This window comes from Nicotiana attenuata, chromosome 6 (assembly GCF_001879085.1).
Source record: "Nicotiana attenuata strain UT chromosome 6, NIATTr2, whole genome shotgun sequence".
In the NCBI taxonomy this organism is placed as follows: Eukaryota; Viridiplantae; Streptophyta; class Magnoliopsida; order Solanales; family Solanaceae; genus Nicotiana; species Nicotiana attenuata.
The window spans coordinates 67,211,025-67,232,295 of NC_031994.1; the positions used below are offsets into that span (position 1 = coordinate 67,211,025).

The 21,271-nt window shown below is 38.2% G+C and overlaps 1 protein-coding gene across 1 annotated transcript; it reads right to left on the reverse strand.

Moving 5' to 3' along the window:
• LOC109227924 (exocyst complex component SEC5A-like) lies at positions 8,652-20,927 on the reverse strand (the record flags this gene model as incomplete). Its single annotated transcript, XM_019393114.1, has 14 exons — positions 8,652-9,158; positions 9,332-9,580; positions 9,815-10,030; positions 10,353-10,502; positions 10,701-10,757; positions 10,840-10,917; positions 11,205-11,298; positions 12,376-12,604; positions 12,721-12,836; positions 13,459-13,669; positions 13,744-13,870; positions 19,499-19,642; positions 20,509-20,682; positions 20,775-20,927. Coding segments are annotated over 13 exons (1,971 nt in total), but the record flags the coding sequence as incomplete, so codon positions are not given.

Consider the following 21,271-nt stretch of genomic DNA (forward strand, 5'->3'; position numbering starts at 1 on the left):
TTGACTTGTTTTCTCCTCGCTGTGCTATGACTTTAGGATTGGATTGTGATTTTACCGTCATTCATATCATCATTTATTATATTCTCGTTGTTACTTGTTATATTTTCCCCTTATTATGAGTGGTAGCATTTTTGGTCATTCTTGCAGTCTTTATCCAATTATATGTCGTTTTCCATTATTCCTATGATTATACTGTTTATTAACCGGTAGGTGCCTCGACTGTTCCTCGTCACTACTCCACCGGGGTTAGTCTTGGTACTTACTGGGTACCGCCGTGGTGTGTTCATGCTACTCTTCTGCACATTTTTGTTGTGCAGATACAGGTACTCCCGCTCAGTTTTGTCAGCCTTGGAAGGAGGCGTACCGGTAGAGACTTCAAGGTATATCTGCTACGTCTGCAGACCGAGGAGTCCCTTTCCAGCCTTCTGTAATAAGTATAGCTTTCTAGTATTTCTCATTGTATAGATATTCTTGAGTCAGAGCCTCTTATGTATCCCCTTAGCTTGTGATTTGTGAGTTTACGGGTTTTGGGAGTTTGTTAGCTTCGAGAATTGTTGTGATATGTGTCGAGCAGCACCTTAACACCTTTTTATTTTACCAGTTCAGTTTTGTTTATTTTCTTCCGCAATTATGTCTATCTTCCGCATTGTTAGGCTTACCTAGTCATAGGGACTAGGTGCCATCACGACATGTTCTTGGAGGGTGAACTGGGTCGTGACAAAGTCCTAATGCCCCGGGACTGATAGCTTGGGACGGGTAATAGCATGCAATAGGCAAACGATACCATTCCGCGCTCCAATACCTTAACGGCGTGGGAAAGGGTAGACATGGAGATGATGATTACACGATAACACTATGCGTACAATTGAGTACCAGTGTTGTGCGAATGATCCATGTAATATATAAACCTAGGACCCCCTTCCCTCTTTATTAGTTTAACAATTTTCTGAATCTTAAAAAGCTGTTGCACTTTCGACTTCTGTTTTTCACATAATTTTCAGATTGTTCGCACTAAGTACTTGACTTCTTCCTACTTGCACTTTTAACTAAACTGCTCCTTCCCTAAAATTCAGCACTTTTTTTAACCTTTTGTGCTCCTTATTTGTAATAATTTTCTCGTATTTGCAATGCTTGCTTGTTTACTTGTTTGTTTGCATTCAAAGTCACAATTGTAGCATGGCCGGGAACCACACTAGTAGATCTTGAGGGGTGCCTAACACCTTCCCCTCGAGATAATTTGTAGCCCTTACCCAAACTCTGGTTCTTCATTTCAAATTCTTCCTTAAAGTGTCCTAATGCACTATAATCATTAGGTGGCGACTCTTCAAACTAAAAAACCCAATTCTCGCAAGGGAATAGAGTTGTCCTCCCGAATGTCGTAAACCCGATTCCGAACTCCGTTTTGGAAGAAAAAGGGGGCATCGACAACCAGGTGTTGTCAATTTTTCCTCTTCTAAAACCTTTTTCTAAGAGAAACTTTGACAGTTTTTCATACCAAGCTCGAGGAGCTTGCTTCAACCCATACAATGCATTTTCCAATTTGAACACATATTCAGGATGTTCATGACATTCAAAGCCTGGAGGTTGCTTTACATAAACTTCTTCCTTGAGGAATCCATTCAGGAATGCACTTTTGACATCCATTTGGAAAAGAGTGAATTCCTTATGTGATGCAAAGGGAGGATTCTGATGGCTTCCATGCGAGCAACTAGAGCAAAAGTCTCATCATAATCAATTCCTTCCTCCTGATTGTAGCCTTGAACCACTAGCCTTGCCTTGTTCCTTGTAGTGTTTCCATGTTTATCAAGCTTATTCCTGAATACCCACCCGGTTCCTATGATATTTCGATCTGAAGGTCTAGGTACCAGGTGCCATACTTTGTTCCTTTCGAACTGATGTAACTCATCTTGCATGGCTGTGATCCAATATGCATCTTTTAAGGCTTCCTTGATATTTTTGGGTTCTATTTTGGAAAGAAAGGCTGAGAAAGCAAGTGAATTTCTGGCTTTTGATCTGGTTTGTACTCCTGAATCTAGAGGGGTAATTATGTTGTCAAGAGGGTGGGAGCTTTTATGTTTCCAGTTGGGCACTTGAGCCTCATTTGTAGAAGAGCTGGGTAAGCCTGACTGGTTCCCTTGCATTCTTCTCTCAGCTACCTGTGGAGTACTTTGAACTGCATCAAGCACTCTTTCTTCAGCTTCAGTAGTTGTAATTGTGGTACCTGGTTCCTCTCTAGCTGATGAGGAAGGGAATGCATTGTCTTCACTTGATTCCTTTACTTGACTCATCATGTCTGCCTTTCTGTTTGCCATATCAATTACTTCACCTAGAACTAGCAAGGGCTCTCCATCCTGATCACCCTTGTTGCTCTTCTCACAGGAAAGGTAGGACTCGTCAAAGATTACATGTACACTCTCCTCTATGCACTGAGTTCGCTTATTGTTGACCTTGTAGGCTTTACTTTGAGAAGAATATCCCAAGAAGATTCCTTCATCAGTCTTGGCATCGAATTTTCCAAGCTGATCGTTTCCATTGTTGAGAACATAACATTTGCACCCAAACGTTCTTAAGTGAGTCAGCTTGGGCTTCTTTCGATTTAGCAGCTCATAGGGAGTTTTGTTCAAGAGAGACCTGATCATGCACCTGTTCACCAAGTAGCAGGCAGTGTTGACAGCTTCAGCCCAGAAGTTCTTAGCAATCCCACTATCGATCAGCATTGTCCTTGCCATTTCTTCAAGAGTTCTGTTTTTCCTTTCCACAACTCCATTTTACTGTGGAGTTCTGGAGGCTGAGAAGTTATGGGTAACGCCATTCTCGTTGCAAAAATCATCAAACTTGGCATTGTCAAATTCTATTCCATGATCTGATCTTATGCAGGCTACTTTTGAATCCATCTTCACTTGAATTTTCTTCACAAAGGCTACAAAAACTTCAAAGGTCTCATATTTTTATCTAAGAAAAAGGGTCCAAGTGAATCTAGAATAGTCATCCACTATTACAAAAATGTATCTTTTTCCTCCCCTGCTTTGCACTCTCATAGGACCACAGAGATCCATATGAAGGAGATCAAGTGGTTTTGAGGTGCTGACATCCTTCTTAGGCTTAAATGAAGATTTCACATGCTTCCCTCTGGCGCATGCATCACAAACTTTGTGCTCCACGAACTTTGACTTCGGCAGACCACGCACCAGGTCCTTCTGAACTAGCTTATTCAGTAGTGAAAAGCTTGCATGCCCCAGTCTTCTGTGCCACAGCTCAGCATCATCATCAACTGCTTTCAAGCAACTCTGATCACCACTTTGTAGCGACTCAAAGTCAGCAACGTAGATGTTCTTGTACCTTTTGGCCACCAGTACCACTTCACCTGTTACTAGATTAGTAACTGTGCATATCTTTGACAAGAACTCCACCTTGTTTCCTTTATCACATATTTGAGAAACACTCAAGAGACTGTACTTGATGCCATTGACGTAGTACACATTCTCAATTGAGTGAGTGAGTGATTTCCCAATCTTTCCAACTCCAAGAATGTATCCTTTTTCCCATTGCCAAAGGATACACTCCCTCCTTGCAGGGATTTTAGTGAAAGGAAGTCCATGGTATTCCAGTCATGTGCTTTGAGCATCCACTATCCATGAACCATTATTGACTGCTTCCTTTTACTGTTCCCTGCACAAAGAAATCAAGGGTTAGATTTAGGAACCCAAGCAAGTTTGGGTCCCTTGTAATAAGCAAGAGGATGAATAAGTGCTCTTTTAGTCCAAGCAGGTAACGTGCGTTTTTTTATGAGTGGCACCTGGTCCCTTTTCAGTAGTTACTCTTTCAGAAAAACTTTATTTTTCTGAAGAGACTGAACCCTGGCTTGACAATTTTCTTTGGAATGCCCATTGTTCCCACAGTGGGTACACAGGAAATTATCGGGTACAATAACATACTTGCTATGGGGGTTGTAAGGAGTTCTCTCCCTTTGAAACCCTATTCTCTGCCTGTTTCCACCATTGTGAACATACATGGCAGTAATAACATTCGAGGACCAGGTCCACTTAAGAGACTTTTCAAGATCATTTTTTACTCTATCCAAATCTGCTTGGAGTTGTCTAGTTTTCTCAAGTTCAACACATAAACTGATTTTTACAGCACTTAATTCATTTTCTAGCCTGATATGTGCTTCACTAGCAACTCCTTTTCCTTTATCATTCTTCCCAGACCACTCTGCTTTGAGTTCCTCTATTGTTTCCCTCAAATCTATAATCACAACTAGGAGGTCATCTCTTTCTTGCTCTAAGGCATCAATTTTTTCCACTAAGTCATTTTTTTCTTTAGTTAGATTTTCCATGGTTTCTTTTAGGTCAATAACTACTACCATCAAGTCGTATCTTTCATGTTCTACACTAATAATTTTTTCAGTTAAAGCCACCTTTTCATTCTCCAGGTCACTTATTGTTTCCTTCAAATCAACCACGCACACTACCAAGTCATCTCTAGTTTGTTCAACATCTCCTAACTCTATGGTCAAGGCATCATTATCATCTACAAGACTATGATAGGCATCAATTAACACATTTGCTAATGACATGAGTTTCTTAGGAGAGTAGGATTTTAGAATTCTCTGAACATCCCTGAAGTTTACCTCATCATTGTCATCATCTTCATCATTGTATGATTGAGCCATCAAAGCAAATATTGAATCATATTCATTTGCTTCACTTTCAACTGCCATCAAAGAGCTATCACCTGTATCTTTTTCTTTTTCAGACCCACTGGAGGAATCTCCCCATGCTGCAAGAGCTTGCTTCACAACATTGTCAGCGACGTTCTTTCTTTTGAAGCGTTTGTCAGGAACCGGGTTCCTCTTTGCTGCTTTATCAGGGTTGTACTTGAAATGTTCTTGCTTCAGGAAAGGGCAATCCTTGATAAAATGCCCTGGCTTTCCACATTTATGTCAAAGGTCATAATTCTTCGGTCTGCTGGAACTACGTCTCTTTGGTATCCCTCCGTTTCTTCTGAGCATCTTCTGAAACCTTTTGGTTAAGTAAGCCATGTCACTATCCTCCTCACTTGAGTCATTGCTTTCAGCTTTGAGTACCAAGTTCTTTTCCTTCTTTGGTTCTCTTCTTTTATTGTCCTTCTTCTTCTTCATTTTGTAGGTTTTCAAATTTCTGACTAGCTCATCTATGGCCAGCTCTTGCAAATCCTTTGCTTAAGTAATGGCATTCACTTTACTCTCCCATGAACTGGGCAGGACACTGAGAATTTTCCTCACGAGCTTGTTCCTAGGAATGATTTCACCAAGCGAATGTAGCTCATTTATGATAGAAGTGAATCTTGTATGCATGTCTTGAATGGATTCGCTGTCCTTCATTTTGAAGAGTTCATACTCGGTGGTGAGCATGTCAATCTTAGATTGCTTTACTTGAGTGGTTCCCTCATGAGCTTTTTGCAAAGCTTCCCATATCTCCTTGGCAGATTGACAGGCTGAGATCCTGTTGTATTCATCAGGTCCTATGCCACACACCAAAATTTTCTTGGCACGAAATTTTTTCTCAATAGCTTTCCTATCTGCGTCGTTGTATTCTTTCCTGGTTTTTGGCATCGTCATTGGAGGGTCTCCAACCTTCTTCATTGGGACATAAGACCATCATAAATAACATCCCACAACTCATAATCTTCTGCCATGATAAAGTCATGCATTCTTATCTTCCACCACCCATAGTATTGCCCATTGAACCTGGGTGGTCTATACGTAGACTGACCTTCTTCAAAATTTGGTGGAGCAGCCATGTGTTGACACCCAATTTTTTCCTATATATTTTTCAATATGCAAAATACCTTAAAAATAGCATATGTATGTATATATAAGTATGCCCAAGTGTTTTATTATTTTTTCCATAATTTTTAAGGGTTTTAAATCAATTTATTTCCCTATTTTATCCATAAAAACCCAATAATAATTTCCAAAATTATTATATTTGGTAGCTCATTTATTGAAGTTTCACATTTATGCTAATATATAGCTAAGGTAATTTTTGCATATTTTTACAAATCTATTTAGTATTTTTAAAGCTAAATTGCATATAATTGCAATATTAGCCTCTTTTAAGATTTAACTGCGTTTATATTCATAAAATTAAGTCATGTATTTTTAAATTATTAATTATATATTATAAATCGTTTTAATGCTTTTAATTTGTTTTCAGAAATTGATTTATTATTTTTTATAAATCAAATAGGAAAAATGACTATTTAAAATCTAGCCAGATTTGGCTTGCAATTTCAGCCTAAAATTGGGCCCAAATCAGACCCAATTTCCCAACCCAATTGCAACCCAAACCCGACCCCTAACCCAACTAAACCTACCCAAACCCGGATCCTACCTAACCCCTTTAATCCCAGCCGTTGATCATTTAGATCAACGGCCACCAGCTTCGCTTTTCTTTTTAATTCCAAACGACCCCTTACCTTACTTCATTATTCACCTACCGCCGCCCTTGAATTCCCCCTTCTCTCTCAATTCTCTCTGAAGCTCTCATGAACCCTAGCCGCCGCCCTCTCACCCCACCCTAATACCTGCCTAATCTATGACCTTTTCATTTGAGGCCTGTACCAGTCTTCCATGGCTCCTATGTGTTGGGTTCTATGGTTTCGTGACCAGACCTCGAAGGAGTCTGGTCCAGCCCTTGATCGACTGCTGTTCATGGCTTTTCTCCGGTCATCCCTGACTTTTCTCCGGCCAGCCATGGCCGTTCGAGTCAGATCCTTGACTCTTCTGGTTAGATCGGTAACTTTCAAGGCCTTTCTCACCTTTTCTGGGTTTTTCGAAATCCTAACCTTTAAGACCTTTCGATTTCTTATAGATCTACTTTAGATCTGTACTTGCTATGAGTGTTTTAAGTGTTTTCTCGAAAGTTTTCAACTTTCTTTCAAAACGACCCTTCATCTTCTCCGATTAGGGTTTTCCTTTAAGTTTTTCTTTTCAAAGATCTCTGATATTAACGTGTTTGTGATTTTGCTAAGTTTTGCTCATATTGTTCTTCTATTTGCTTAAGCATGTTAAAAGCCTAGTTCCTTTTGTGGTCTCATTCGAGTTCTGAAACTGTTTGGTAGATGTGTACTTGTTTGATTTATTTGTTTATCATCTNTTACTCTTTCTTCGCACACGTTTTTTTGTGTGCAGATACAGGTACTCCGCTCAGTTCTGTTAGCCGTTGAAGGAGCGTACCGTAGAGACTTCAAGGTATATCTGCTACGTCCGCAGACCGAGGAGTCCCTTTCCAGCCTTCTGTAATAAGTATAGCTTTCCAGTATTTCTCATTTGTATAGATATTCTTGAGTCAGAGCCTCTTATGTATCCCCTTAGCTTGTGATTTGTGAGTTTCCGGATTTTGGGAATTTGTTAGCTTCGAGAATTGTTGTGATATGTGCCGAGCAGCACCTTAACACCGTTTTATTTTACCATTTCAGTTTTGTTTATTTTCTTCCGCAATTATGGTCTATCTTCCGCATTGTTAGGCTTACCTAGTCATAGGGACTAGGTGCCATCTCGACATGTTCATGGAGGGTGAACTGGGGTCGTGACACACCTGAACTATATCCCCTTCATAATAACCTCTCCCTACCCCCCCCCCCCCCCTCTCCCCCGTCGCTTATGTGACATATTGTGTGAAATAAATCGCCTAAAAGTGCGTGAAGGGTGATAATAACCATTAAAATGGGCCTATCTGTCAGCAACTAACGGCTAACTAGCCTCTTTTTTTAAAAACTTATATTTTCTCTCTTTTTCTTTATATTAGACCTTTCTTTTCCATTATTTTCACATTTCTTCTCTATTTTTTCATCTTAGACCATTTGAAATTCTCTCTTGTTCTCTTGTTATTGTTGAGTTTATTTCTTATCTTTCTTGTTTTATCCATCCTTCATTCTTACCCAAATTTATTTGAAAGAAGGAACACAAAATCCCCAACAAAGTAGCACCGAGAAAATAAATTACTAATAACAAGGCAAGAAGAGAGTTAGGACAAAGAATTCAATATTTGAATACTTACTCGTCTTCTCTGTTTCTGTTCTTCTCCTTCTCTATCTTTGTTTAGTGACAAAAATCACAAATCTCAACAAACAATCACAAAACCCTAGATATAATCCCCATTTCAAATAGCAGCAACAATAGACAGAGTAATCGATGGTAGAAACTGTGATTAAAGAAGAGAATCGCTGCTTAGAGCTCATCTCCAATGAGAGCAAATAGAGTAAATGACGGACTGGTGTAACAAAATTCCCTTCTTCTTTTTTCACGTAATTAGATTAACATATTAATTAAGCCTGTTTTTAAGATTAACATAATTAAATATCCACGTGGACTGCCACATGGCAGGTTTTAAAAATTATTTAGAGCGTGTATCATACGCACTAGTAAGAATGAGACTAGGGGATTTTATTATGAAGGGGGATATAGTTCGGGGGGGTTTAACTCTTAAATTAATGGCACAAAAGTAGCTTCATAAAACTTTGACACACTTCTACTGAGTACATTTCTTTTATTCTAAATGCTCAACATAGTGATAGTGAAAAAATGAAACTCAAAAATTGCGCAAATCCAAACCTACTGTTTGCTAACATATTGCACGTAAGATAGAACCTTCAATACCATCACTAGCTTTAAAAAGGATGCATCATTGCATGAACTGGATAATGAAACAAGAGAAACTGCAAGTAACTCCCCACTTTTCACCAAAATTTTCTGGCAAGAAAATACAGAAACTGAAGGGGCTTTTTAAAACACCATATTTCCCAAAGAGAAATACCTTGCTTTCCCATCATTATTATACTGATCTAGTGAAGACCAATTCCTTCTCCAAAAGATTATCTTAGATCAAAGCAGCTGAAGCTGACTTCTAAAAGTAAACAAAATTGGAAGCCATACAATACTATGGCCCTTGCTAATTTGGATAGAACGAAAACTTGTGCGATACACCTTGACATTAATTTGTCAAATCACCTATGGTCTTATGTGTCTCACAACTCGAATGAAGAGGCTTCCCCACTGTGCAGCTCGAGATATGGGATGGTAACTGGAAAACTTGAAATCACTAAACACAGGACATAAGACTGTCGTCCAACAGCCAATCATCGTACATCCTTGGTACTGTTAAACTCAACTCGTCCTAGAAACAGGAATAAGTTATAATGAGTTTGTGATTAAGGTTTCATTATCAGCAAAACTGAAATTAAAATGAGGCTTGTGACTATAGTTAAATTATCAGCCAAATGTCTCTCATCCAAGAAAAGAGTGTAAATTTACTTTACTACAACTGCACAAGCATTATGGAGGAAATACCTTGAGACTAGAAAATAGACCTATAATTTATCGATGTCTATGCTTTGAGAAGCTTGCTGGTCCAATATTTTGAGATCCTCTAAAATCTCTACCAGGAGAATCCATTGATCCTCTAAAAGAAGCATAAGCTGCTTTTGCTGATTCTGGGACAGAGTCTAGAGGAATTGACTCCACAAAGCATGCCGTATTGATTCGGGTCCTCTCAAGTTCAGATTGAAGTAGCTCAGAACTATACTGCTGCGCAAGAGCCTGTGAAATTTCCAACAATTCAAAGGTATGCAAGGAAGGGTGGCTAAACACTTTAATGATGATGTCTATACTAGTTAACTTTTGGTGCAAGGCAAATATCATGCCAACAGCAAATTTGCTGGCTGGACTGAACCATGTGATAGCATGTCTAATTATGTCTAAGCAGATTGCATGGAGAAAAGACATGTCCCAGAATCTGAAAAAAAAAGTCGATAAAGAGGAAGTATTTCATACAATCAGGTCATCAGGTGATACAGACGTCCCTTGCTGCCTTTCATCCTGAAGTACATCATCACTTCCACGTGTTGGCCGACGGCTATGACTTGGAGTCTCAATAGTCTCTGTCACACTCTCACTCGCTTTCTCTAAGAGGACCCCTTGTAAAGTTTTCAGAGACTCCCTTGCTTCATGTGTAAAATAAGGGTTCAATATGGTCTCGAAATAATCAAGCTGCAAGATTAAGCCATAAAGACTATCAGAGTCAACGCCAGCCACTTAGTCATGGGAGAGCATAACCTCTCCATTTCAGTTCCGCGTTTTATTCTATCAACTTTTGGTAGTCCATAAATATATCTAGAGAAACAAAAGCCTCTGCATTTTTGTTTTTAAGTATTTTTCTGCTTCCAATTGCCGCAAAGGGCAAAAACCCTTAAGCAATATAAAAGCAGTCAAAGAACCAAAAGTAAAGAACCAACTTGTATTTACACCATCCAAAGAGAAGCTGTCTAACAGCAGAAAGGTGATTCCTTGAAGCACTAGCAGTTTAACTGACCTCAAGCATAAGCTGACAAAAGCCATTCACGTCTAAAACCGTAAAATCTTTTTCTTGGTTTTCATGGAAAAGGCTTAGGAAAGTGTCTATTAGGCCTTCAACAAGAATACCAAGTGTCTTATCCAATAGAGGCTTACAACCGGCAAAGACCTGTAAGAGAAAATCCAAAGTTAGGAAGTTAGACTGAGCAATGCCGAAGAGCAGTTTTGCTAAGAAAGCCACCATGTACAGATAGAGATGTGAGGTTTAAACTTTTATCTCTGCACCAGATAAATCAATTGAATCCTCCATCCACCAAAAATAAATGAGCGGGCAACAATATCCCCAGAAAAGCGTAGGAGAACTAACCTCTGCATGTACAGCAACTAAAGTGTGTAGCAATTCCACAGCAGCATCTCGCACTCCCTGCAACACAGACAATTGTGCTATTATTCCAGGTGGAAAACGTTTTCTGTTATAGAAGGCTAGAATGAGAAAGAGTTATCACCTTAACTGTTGGTGCAGCACCCCATTGTATACCACCCTCCAACAAATAGTTTACACCAGCTGTTCTAATCAAATTTGTCTGACAATATTCCAAAAATAGTATAAATAGTGATCCTCCATTCAGGTATAAGACAAAGTTTAAGAGGCGATCGCCTGTTCTTTTAGAAAAATGTACTCAACCAATATCAAGCACAAAGTATACTGGGAGCTAATGTAGGCTGTCACACACGCCGTTTAAGAAAAAAGTGAAACAAAACAGAAGGATGTCTATTATAGATGAAATAGTGCAAACATTACACACATATGTATGGAACTTAGTACGTATATAACAGCTTTTGGCCTGCTGAAGATATGAATCACTCATACCTTCGCCAAAGTATACTGCTCAAGCACATTCTCTTCGAGCCCAGAGAAAGACGTAATCAGATCTTGCATATCACCATCCTCTTCATCCTTACCCCTAAAGGTAGCATAGCCCTTCAGTATCAGCTTCAGCAAAGGGAAAAAAACATAGAAAAACGCCAAGTGTCTGCTAAGGCTTTAAGTACAAAGCGAGAGCTAAAGTAAACAAAAAACATAATGGACAGCAAAACAAAAAATATAAATATGTAATGCAAGAAAAAATAACTAAGAATACAAACAATTCTATAAAATGATTAAAGAACCTTAATAAATTGGAACATATGAAGAAAACCATGTTAATCAAAGAAATTTTAAATTTCTAATAAAGATTTTCTAATTCAGATTAGAGACTACTTTTGTTTACTAATTATCTAATTTCCTATTCCTAACCACTAAAATAATCACCCACGATGCATCCTTAACAATCAGTACATTACTTTGTCTTTTCCATTTTATTGTTTACTGTTTTTATATTCAAGAAAATGCACACGAAGGTTAAGGTACGTGTGGCGCCTGTACTAAAGCATATATTAAGCAAGATGAAGTGCCCTGCATTGCACTAACCCTCACGACTGAAGCGATTTCAGGTGGGCCTTTAACAACACTAGATAGTATGATGATAATTTAAATGTTAGGTAGCTCGACAAAATATTATCTTGTGAAAGTCTCTAAATACAAGATGACTGCTGAAAAGAACTACTCAAGAGAAGATTTTAAGTCCTAATAGCACATAAATCCTTCTTTGTTCAAAGACAGCTTTCAAATTCCTGGGCAAAAACTTTTCCATTTAAAAAGTTAAGAGAGACAGGCCCTTAACTAGTCAATTTAGTTCCCATGGTTATCTTATAGAAAGTATGCAATTGCAGTTGTTGGGAAAACATAAAACATCCTGTTGCCCATTGAATTGCCACTCTTTATGCAACCAACTTGGGATGTAGTTCTGCAACACACTGATATACTGAAGTACCCTTAGTCCTGTCAACTCCTATTGAGTGTATTGTTTCCAATGCTTCTGACATTATATTCGACGGAACAAAATCAAACAAAATAGACAAGCCATACAGTACTAGAGAGCTACTTGTACTATTTTAACTTGATTTACAAGCTATAAAGTACTAGAGAGCCATTTTTGTACCTAGGCTGCTGCCAAGTTCGTCTGTACTTGCTGTACAATTCAAGAGCAAGTTCATCTTTGAGATACCCAATATTACTTACAACCATCAGCAACTGTCGATGTGGATCTACAATACTTCCAGGAAGAGGATCCGATGATTTTTCTTCTGGTTCAGCATGTCCGTTTTGAAAATGTAAACTTTCTCTATTATATTCTTCCAGAAGCTGATTGCCAGTGTGCCCCAGTTGGCCTAATCAGAATGCAAAAATTTGTATCATATTCCAATCATCCAATGACTATCAGCTACTGAAATGCTGCGGTATCAACTAAAAAAGAAAAGAAAAAGGTATCAACTGCTTTACACACCGGCAAAATTAAGCAAACAGTTCAAAAAGGCAAGTCTAACAGATTCCTGAATTTCTTGAAGCTGCATGAATATGTCCTCTGACTTCATAGCCTCATTCCTCAAAGACTGAATCATTCTGGACAGAACAAGATTGCAGAAATGAGAGCGTAACAACCGACCAAAAGTTCCAATATTTTTCAAATTTCATTCCAAGTAAAAATTTCAAGCCTGTTTCCCAAAGGCCTATATTACACTGCCCAAACAACTTAAGAAGACAAGACGCTACATCTTTGCTTACAAGAAATCATGTATGCACTCAATCAATTGTTTGTGACTTATAAACCTTCAAGGAGGAGTTGTCTTAATAGTTAATGGTATCAATAAGCACAACTCGTTATAGTAAGTATCACTAAACCACGGTATAATTCAAATCAAATAAATTCCCCCTATTTAGCAGGAACCTGGACGCGAGTGTGTGTCAACAGCACTGAGGAAACACAAGAATCTACTTTTAACGTATATTTTTCTGTTTGTACTGATGAGCGAGCCCATGCATACTTGAATCACTCTTGATAGCTTCGCAAACACATACATTTGGATGCACATATACCAATTATTAAATAATTTACGCTAAATTAAATTACTTCCTGACAAACATCAAAGGCAATTGAACAAGCATTTTGCATATTGAAAAGAAGCCAGCTAGGGAAGACCCTTCAGCTTACTGTGGTGTGTAGTTTGTGACATCTTTAACTTACAGATTGATCTGATCCATCGAAAATGTGATAATTGAACGGAAAGCCAGAGGCAAGGAAGAAATTGTATATGGAGATCTGTTCCTTTCTAAAATAGATACTGGGACCCAGGATTCATCTGTTGATATCTTCTCAGTTGTAGTCCGCATCCAAGAACAGAGCCTCAATATGTAAACTTTTGTGACCTCAGACTGAAGGTTGCGCAATGCTGTAACTGTTAATCACAGGAGAAATAACTCAGGAACATTTCACAAATAACAGCGTACATCAACCTGGAAAATTACGTACCAGCAACTGAAGGCGCTGATTCTTTGGCTTCAAAGGCTTGGCATGCTTTAGATATCTCTTTTATGGCATCGCTCATGTATGGGCGAAGAATATTTGATTCTTCAAGATCTCGAAATGTGTTTTGAACCTGTGAGATTAATTTCAACATTGTATTAGGAAGAAGCATGAATACACATTAAATCACAAAAACTTATATCCAATCTCCTAGAAAAAGCACCAAATCTATTTCAAAGCGAGTGACAGCTAAAACAGACTAAAAACTGGTGGACAAAAAGAACTATACAAGGTGGAATGGAAATTACAAGAGATGGTTAAGGTTGGTGTAAAAAAAAGTTAAGGTTGGTGCAACAAAAGACTAGTTTCAGCTTGCTACTCATTTGACAAAAATTGAAAACATAAGATATATAAGCTAGCCTCAGAGAGGTAGAAGAGAGGTAAAAGTTAAACCAAGAGTGTCTATGTCCTAACAAGTTTTGACATGACGGAAGCCTTAGCTACATTCAGATGATTATTATACGACCAGAACAGACGGAAGCCTAGCTAGATTCATATGATTATGCCTCTTTAAAAGAACGAATATGATGGTTAAAAGATTCTATGGTCTAGATGGTACCCCTGTAGAAGTATGGAAATGGCTAGGAAGAGGCGAAGAGCACAGTAGTGTGCCTAACCAAGTCATATTATGGAGTGAAAAAATGTCAAACGAGTGAAGAAAGAGCATCTTGATTTTATTAGATAAAAACAAAGGAGAAATTCAAGATTGCAACATACTATTGTGGTTAAAGTTATGAACCATAGGTTGAAATGTGGGAAAGAACTAAAGGGCATAGACAAGGGTGATAGAGACAAATGTGGCTTATGCCTAGTAAAACTACAGCTGAGGTTATATTTTTGCTACGAAGAACATATAACAAGAGCAAGAAGGATCTTCACATGATATTTATTGATCAAGAGAAAGCATGCAATAGAGCACCACGAAAGTTCTTTGATAGGTGCTTGGCATGAGAAGAAACCATATCAAATATATAAATATCATCACAGATAACTATGAATGAAAGGTCACAAATTTGAGAACAATGAGATAAGAATAGGTGCTTAGCATGAAAAAGAGTCCACATCAAATATAAATTCCATCAAAGATAAATATTAATTAAAGGTCACAAATATAAGAACAATGAGAGAGGAGATACAGAGACCGTGGGAGTAAACCAAGGAATTGCCTTAAGAATTTGCTTGTTTATCCTAGATGAGCTAATTAATAGTATTTGAGATGACGTTTTATGGTGCATACTATTTGTAAATGATATTATTTTAATTGACGAAACCAGTAGGGAAGTCAAAAAAAGCAGTATAGAAGGGTTTAGAAAGCAAAGACATAATCTATGCATTGCAAGTTCAACCTGCACAAGAACGAAGATGAAGTGAGATTGGATGGAATTATTGGAGCCTAAACAGAAACAATTCAGATCTAGAATCAATCTTCAAGGAGAATGGAAATGATAGATGAGGATGTAACATATAGAACTAAGAGCCCGTTTGGCCAAGCTGCCGAAAACTGCTTATTTTGAAAAGTGCTTTTTGAAAAAGTACTTTTGCAAAATAGCAGTATGTGTTTGGCCAATTCATTTGAGTAGTGTTTTTTGCAAGCTCATTGTGTTTGGCCAATCTTTTAAAAAGCACTTTTAAGTGTCAAATTACGAAAAAGGACATTAAAATTTGAAGGTTCAATTTACGATTAGTATTATTTAGAATAGAAAAATAATTTAATATTTACTAGAAAAGAATTCGATTAAAATATAAAACGTAAAGTAAAAATATAAATTAAAAATTCTAATCAATATAAAACGTAGTTATTCCAAATCAATAACATTGAGTGCTTGGTATTACTTATTGTTTAAATGATAATTTAAATATGCCAAAATACATCATTCAATACAAATTTAAAATCTACTTTTAGAAATAAGAGAAAGAGAATAAAAATTTGATTAAAATAAAAAAGAGAAGAAATGTACAGTAGAAATAAAAATAAAAAGGAAAAGGAAAAGAAAAATGCTAAATTAATGAGAGATAATTTAGAAAATATAAATTTATTGTAAGGTTATTTTGTCTTGAACAAATAAATTTTCTGCTTCTGCTTCTTGGAAGAAGCTAGAATATGTAGCTTCTGCCCAAAAGTAGAAAAATTGCTTCTATTGCTGCTCAAAAGTACTTTTTCATTTTGGCCAAACACCTTAAATTTTCCAAAAAGTACTTTTTTGACAAAAAAAAAATACTTTCTCGGCCAAACAAGCTCTAAGATAGAACAGTTGAAATGGAGTGTCGAATTCTATGCAATATGAAGATGCCTAAAAAGAGTAAAGCAAAAGACCAGCAATATACACTGAAGTGAATGTCCGGCCTCTAAGACCAAACTGTCCACTAGATGAGTGCTGTGAAAATGCAGTTCTTTTAGATAAGAATAAAATCATACAAGATTGGAGAAGATTAGAAATGATCACATCAAGTACAGAGGGGCCCAAATAGTGAGGGATGGATATAGAGATTCACATAAGACATGCTACATTCTGTTAAAAAAAAGTAAAAGAGCTAAAGTTGTCTATAAACTTATGCCATAGACCAGCGGATCTTTTTTCTCCTGAAATCATCTTGACGTTTCATATTTTGCGGGAAAGCCATTCCTAACTACCTGTTTGTCTTTATCTTTCAATGAGGTCTGAGCTAGTCCCTTTTAATCTGGATTATAATATCAGGAATCTGGATCAAGTGAGGTGCATCAAAGACGAGGACGGTAGAGTATTGATGGGGGAGGCTCAGATTAAGCGAAGATAGCAGACTTACTTTCATAGACTTCTGAATGAAGAGGGGGGACCGGGATATTGTGCTAGGTGAGTTGGGGCACTCGGAGAGGCACCGAGGATTTAGGTATTGTAGGCGCATTAAAGTTGAGGAGGTCGTGAGGGCTATGCGTAAGATGAGTTGGGGCAGAGCAACCGGGCCAGACGAAATTCCGGTAGAATTTTGGAGGTGTGTGGGTAGAGCAGGCTTGGAGTGGCTGACTGGGCTGTTTAATGTTATTTTCATTACTAAGTCATACCATGAAAGTTTGGGATAGGGTGGTGGAAGTGAGGGTGAGGAGGACGGTGTCTATATCCGACAACCAATTCGGGTTCATGTCGGGTCGTTCTACCACGGAAGCTATCCACCTTATTAGGAGGTTGGTGGAACAATACAGGGATAGGAAGAAGGATCTGCACATGGTGTTTATTGACTTGGAAAAAGCGTATGACAAGGTTCCTAGGGAGGTTCTCTGGAGATGCCTGGAGGCAAAAGGTGTGCCACTAGCTTACATTAGAGCAATCAAGGACATGTATGACGGAGCTAAGACTCTGTTTAGGACACTAGGACGCGACTCAGAGCATTTTCCAGTTGTTATGGGGTTACATCTAGGATCTGCGCTCAGCCCGTTCTTATTTGCCCTGGTGATGGACGTACTGACACGACATATTCAGGGGGAGGTGCCATGGTGTATGTTATTCACTGATGACATAGTTTTAATTGATGAGACGTGAGGCGGTGTTAACAAGAGGCTGGAGGTTTAGAGACAGGCCCGGATTTCAAGTTGAGCAGGACTAAGACAGAATACCTGGAGTACAAGTTCAGTGCCGAGTCGAGAGAAGCGGGCATGGACGTGAGGCTTGGATCACAGGTCATCCCCAAGAGAGGCAGTTTCAAGTACCTTGGTTCGGTTATCCAGGAGGACCGGGGAGATCGACGAGGACGTCACACACCGTATAGGAGTGGGATAGATGAAATGGAGGTTAGCACCTGGAGTCCTGTGTGACAAGAAAGTGCCATCGATACTCAAAGGTAAGCTTTATAGAGCGGTGGTTAGACCAGTCATGTTGTATGGGGTAGAGTGTTGGCCGGTTAAGAACTCACATATACTAATATACAGAACATGAGAGTGCAGAAATGAGAATGTTGAGGTAGATATGCGGGCACACTAGGATGGATAAGATTAGGAATGAAGATATCCGGGAGAAGGTGGGCGTGGCTCCTATAGATGACAAGATGCGGGAAGCGAGGCTCGGATGGTTCGGGCATGTGCGGAGGAGAAGCCCTGATGACCCGGTAAAAAGGTGTGAGCGGTTGGCTTTGGTGAGTACGAGAAGAGGTTAGGGGTGTGCATTCGATTTATCGATTCGATTTTGACCCTTATCGATAATTACTTATCGATTATCGATTTGTACATATGCTTATCGTTATCGTTTCAATAAGGTTTCGATTTTTTCGATTTCGATTTATCGATTTTGGGGGCTTATCGATTCGGTTATCGATTACACCAATAAGAAAATTTGCGGGATTCCACGGAAAGTATATCGCTATAAACGCGCCTAACTAATATGGACAAAAAGAAGCTAAAATAAGACGAACACCATTTATAATATAAAAATTGTGTCAACAAGCACATGCAACAGAACTAAAGTAAGGGATCAAATGTATGCCACCAACACTCCAACGGTATAAAAAAAATAAAACAAAACAAAACACATTATCACAGCTAATTCTGTTTTCCATTAATTTGAACTTCATTCCCTTGATCTTTAAATATGATCATTCCTTAAATGTGGTAGAGGAAATAATAGGGTAAGGGACTTAGGGTAAAGGAAAGGGTATAGATTAGGGAAAATAATATTGTATAGCCGCTTCCAAAATAGTAGCGGAATATATATACATTCTGTATGTTATATTAATCTACACAAATAGGTAATTACTCATTTAACAAGTGTCTACAGTCTAGGGGTGTGCATTTGATTTATCGATTCGATTTTGACCCTTATCGATAATTACTTATCGATTATCGATTTGTACATATGCTTATCGTTATCGTTTCAATAAGGTTTCGATTTTTTCGATTTCGATTTCGATAACAAATAATCGATTCGATTTATCGATAAACAGATTCGAATGCACACCCCTAGAAGAGGTAGAGGGCAGCCTAAGAAATATTGGGGAGAGGTGATCAGGCAGGACATGGCGCGGCTTCAGATTTTCGAGGACATGGCCCTTGATAGGAAGGTGTGGAGGTCGAGCAATAGGGTTGTAGGTTAGGAGGTAGTTGAGCATTTTTCTTCTTCGTACCGGGTGTAGCTAGTCTGATAGGGTTTGTCTTAGACTGCTAGGGGTTAATATTGTGTTCACTCTATTCGTCCGTTTTTCATAGCACCGGGCCTTATTTATTGGTTATGATTATTGTGTTTCATCCATTTTCTTGCTCTTATGATGTTGTTATTATTTCTATGGTTTCTGTTGATGGTACTGATATATTGTCTCTTTTTGTCTTGTTCGTTTTCTTGAGCCGAGGATCTATCAGAAAGAGCCTCTCTACTCTATCGGGTAGGGGCAAGGTATGCGTACACACTACCCTCCCCAAACCCCTCACCTGTGGAATTTTACTGGGTTATTGTTGTTGTTGTTGTTGATATCAGGAATCTGTTCTGAATTAGGCAGTGGTTAAATTTGTTCTGTGGCAAAAATTGTGCTGTCGTCTCACCAGAGAGTAATACAAAAGATAGAAGATAAAGACCAACACTAGATGGCCTCAAAATTGAAGAATAATAAACCAAAGTGGTAGTGTCAAAAACAACTTCCTCTATCAACAGCCAGAAAAGGGAAACAACTAGGTGCACCTGCGTCTAAAAGTAAGCATAACCCATGGCAACTTACTCTCCTGCCATCAAGAGGAAGCATTTACCTCGGATTCATAAGCTGATAAAGTACTCTGCAACATTCCAGCAACTTCATCAAGAGAATGACTTGAGTACTTTCCGTCTCCTACTTTTTCTTCAGTTCTCTTTGCAGAGACATTGACATTTGAATCAGAAGACACTTGGGAAGTCTATTTACAGGAAAAAGAACCATTAAAATCTAAAAGCTAGCAAATGGAAGCAAATAATAAATATTAATAGGAAAGACTGCAACATTGATGCACATCCCCAAAAAATTGGAGAAGCAACAAATTTCTCTAGTACTAGAAACAAATGGTAATCATCTTGACCTATTCCAAGAAATATACTACTTGAAGTTACCAAACGCTACAAAAACAATGACAGAGAAATTATAATCAAAAGGAACAGTTAGATGGCTGTCACAGCTGGACACAGCCAAAATTCAGTGTGGCAGTGGAGCATCAGATTTCAGCTATCTAATCATAGATGGTCGCGTCATAGTACAAAGCAACCCAGCATGTGACATCCAAACCTCCAAGTAAAAGAAAATAACCACAGTGTCTATCTTAAATGCCCACATCTAAGCTTAGAAAATTTACATTATAAAACCATTTAGACTTTTCAATCTTCAAAGATTGTGCATACTCTCGAGAATTAGAGTTCTCCTAGAAACTTGCAAATCAACCAATCTGATTTAAATTGGACAAGATGAAAGAATGAGAAATATGTCCAATTTAGCAAACTAGTCAGAGTAATGTGTAGACAAGCTAGTCAGAGTAATGTGATCCAAAATTGACGCTACTAATGGATTTTGAGAAAACAAATTTAAGGGGAAAATGAAAAGTGAGATCAACTATATATGGCGAGTACTAATTTAACAACTTTGTTCTAAAAGTGCATCAGTGCATCAAATTTACTCCACGAAGCTATCTGGTCCTCACTGACTTGGTAGATGACAGAGGATATCTTAATCTTATCCTTAGAATATTTGCACCAACCTGATGAATAGACTACAGGGGGTAGGGAGTCTCGTTACCTTTGCAAATTTCCCACTGAAAACTGAAACAGAAACTTTCCAGAAGGCAGGTACATGCTGAATAATAACAGCAGTCAACCTACGTATATATCTTCCTCTAAGAGCATCACCTTGTTCGCCGATCATCTCTAATGGTTGCAAATCACCAGGAGATACAGAGTAGTCAATGTCTAACTGATCATCATTTTGTAACATGTAATGAGAATCATTAATTTGAAGTTGAACTAATTATCAACAGCTTTCTGATAACAGGCAATCATACTTACAGAATGGTTCAGATCTTGCTGAATTTGCCTCCATTTTGCATCAGATAAAGCTCTTGCTCTCATCTCATTCTGTAAATTCTCCATCCTTGCTTCATGATCTAAAGAGCATTTCTCAAGCAAGCCTCGAATTCTGTGGTTCTGCGAAATACGGAAATAGCAGAATTATGTCCCCAGTTTTTAAGTCAGAATGAAGTACTATTCATAAAGGTAGACAATATTTACCACATCCATAAGGGGAGATACTATTAGGGAAATTTTCACATAAGAATAACTGGGATCCCTACTTTTCAATTTTATAGCCCATATTTCAATTTACAACCAACTAGCCCAAAAATAATAGGCTAAGATTCAACATCCAACTCCAATAGGTTCTCAAAATTACTATTTAATTTTTAAAAAAGATTGTTCAAGCTTTTAAGTTAATTTTCGAATCAGTAACTGTAACCCAAATATTAGTTCAACAAACAAAATCCATTTGGATGGTGAAAATTAGATTT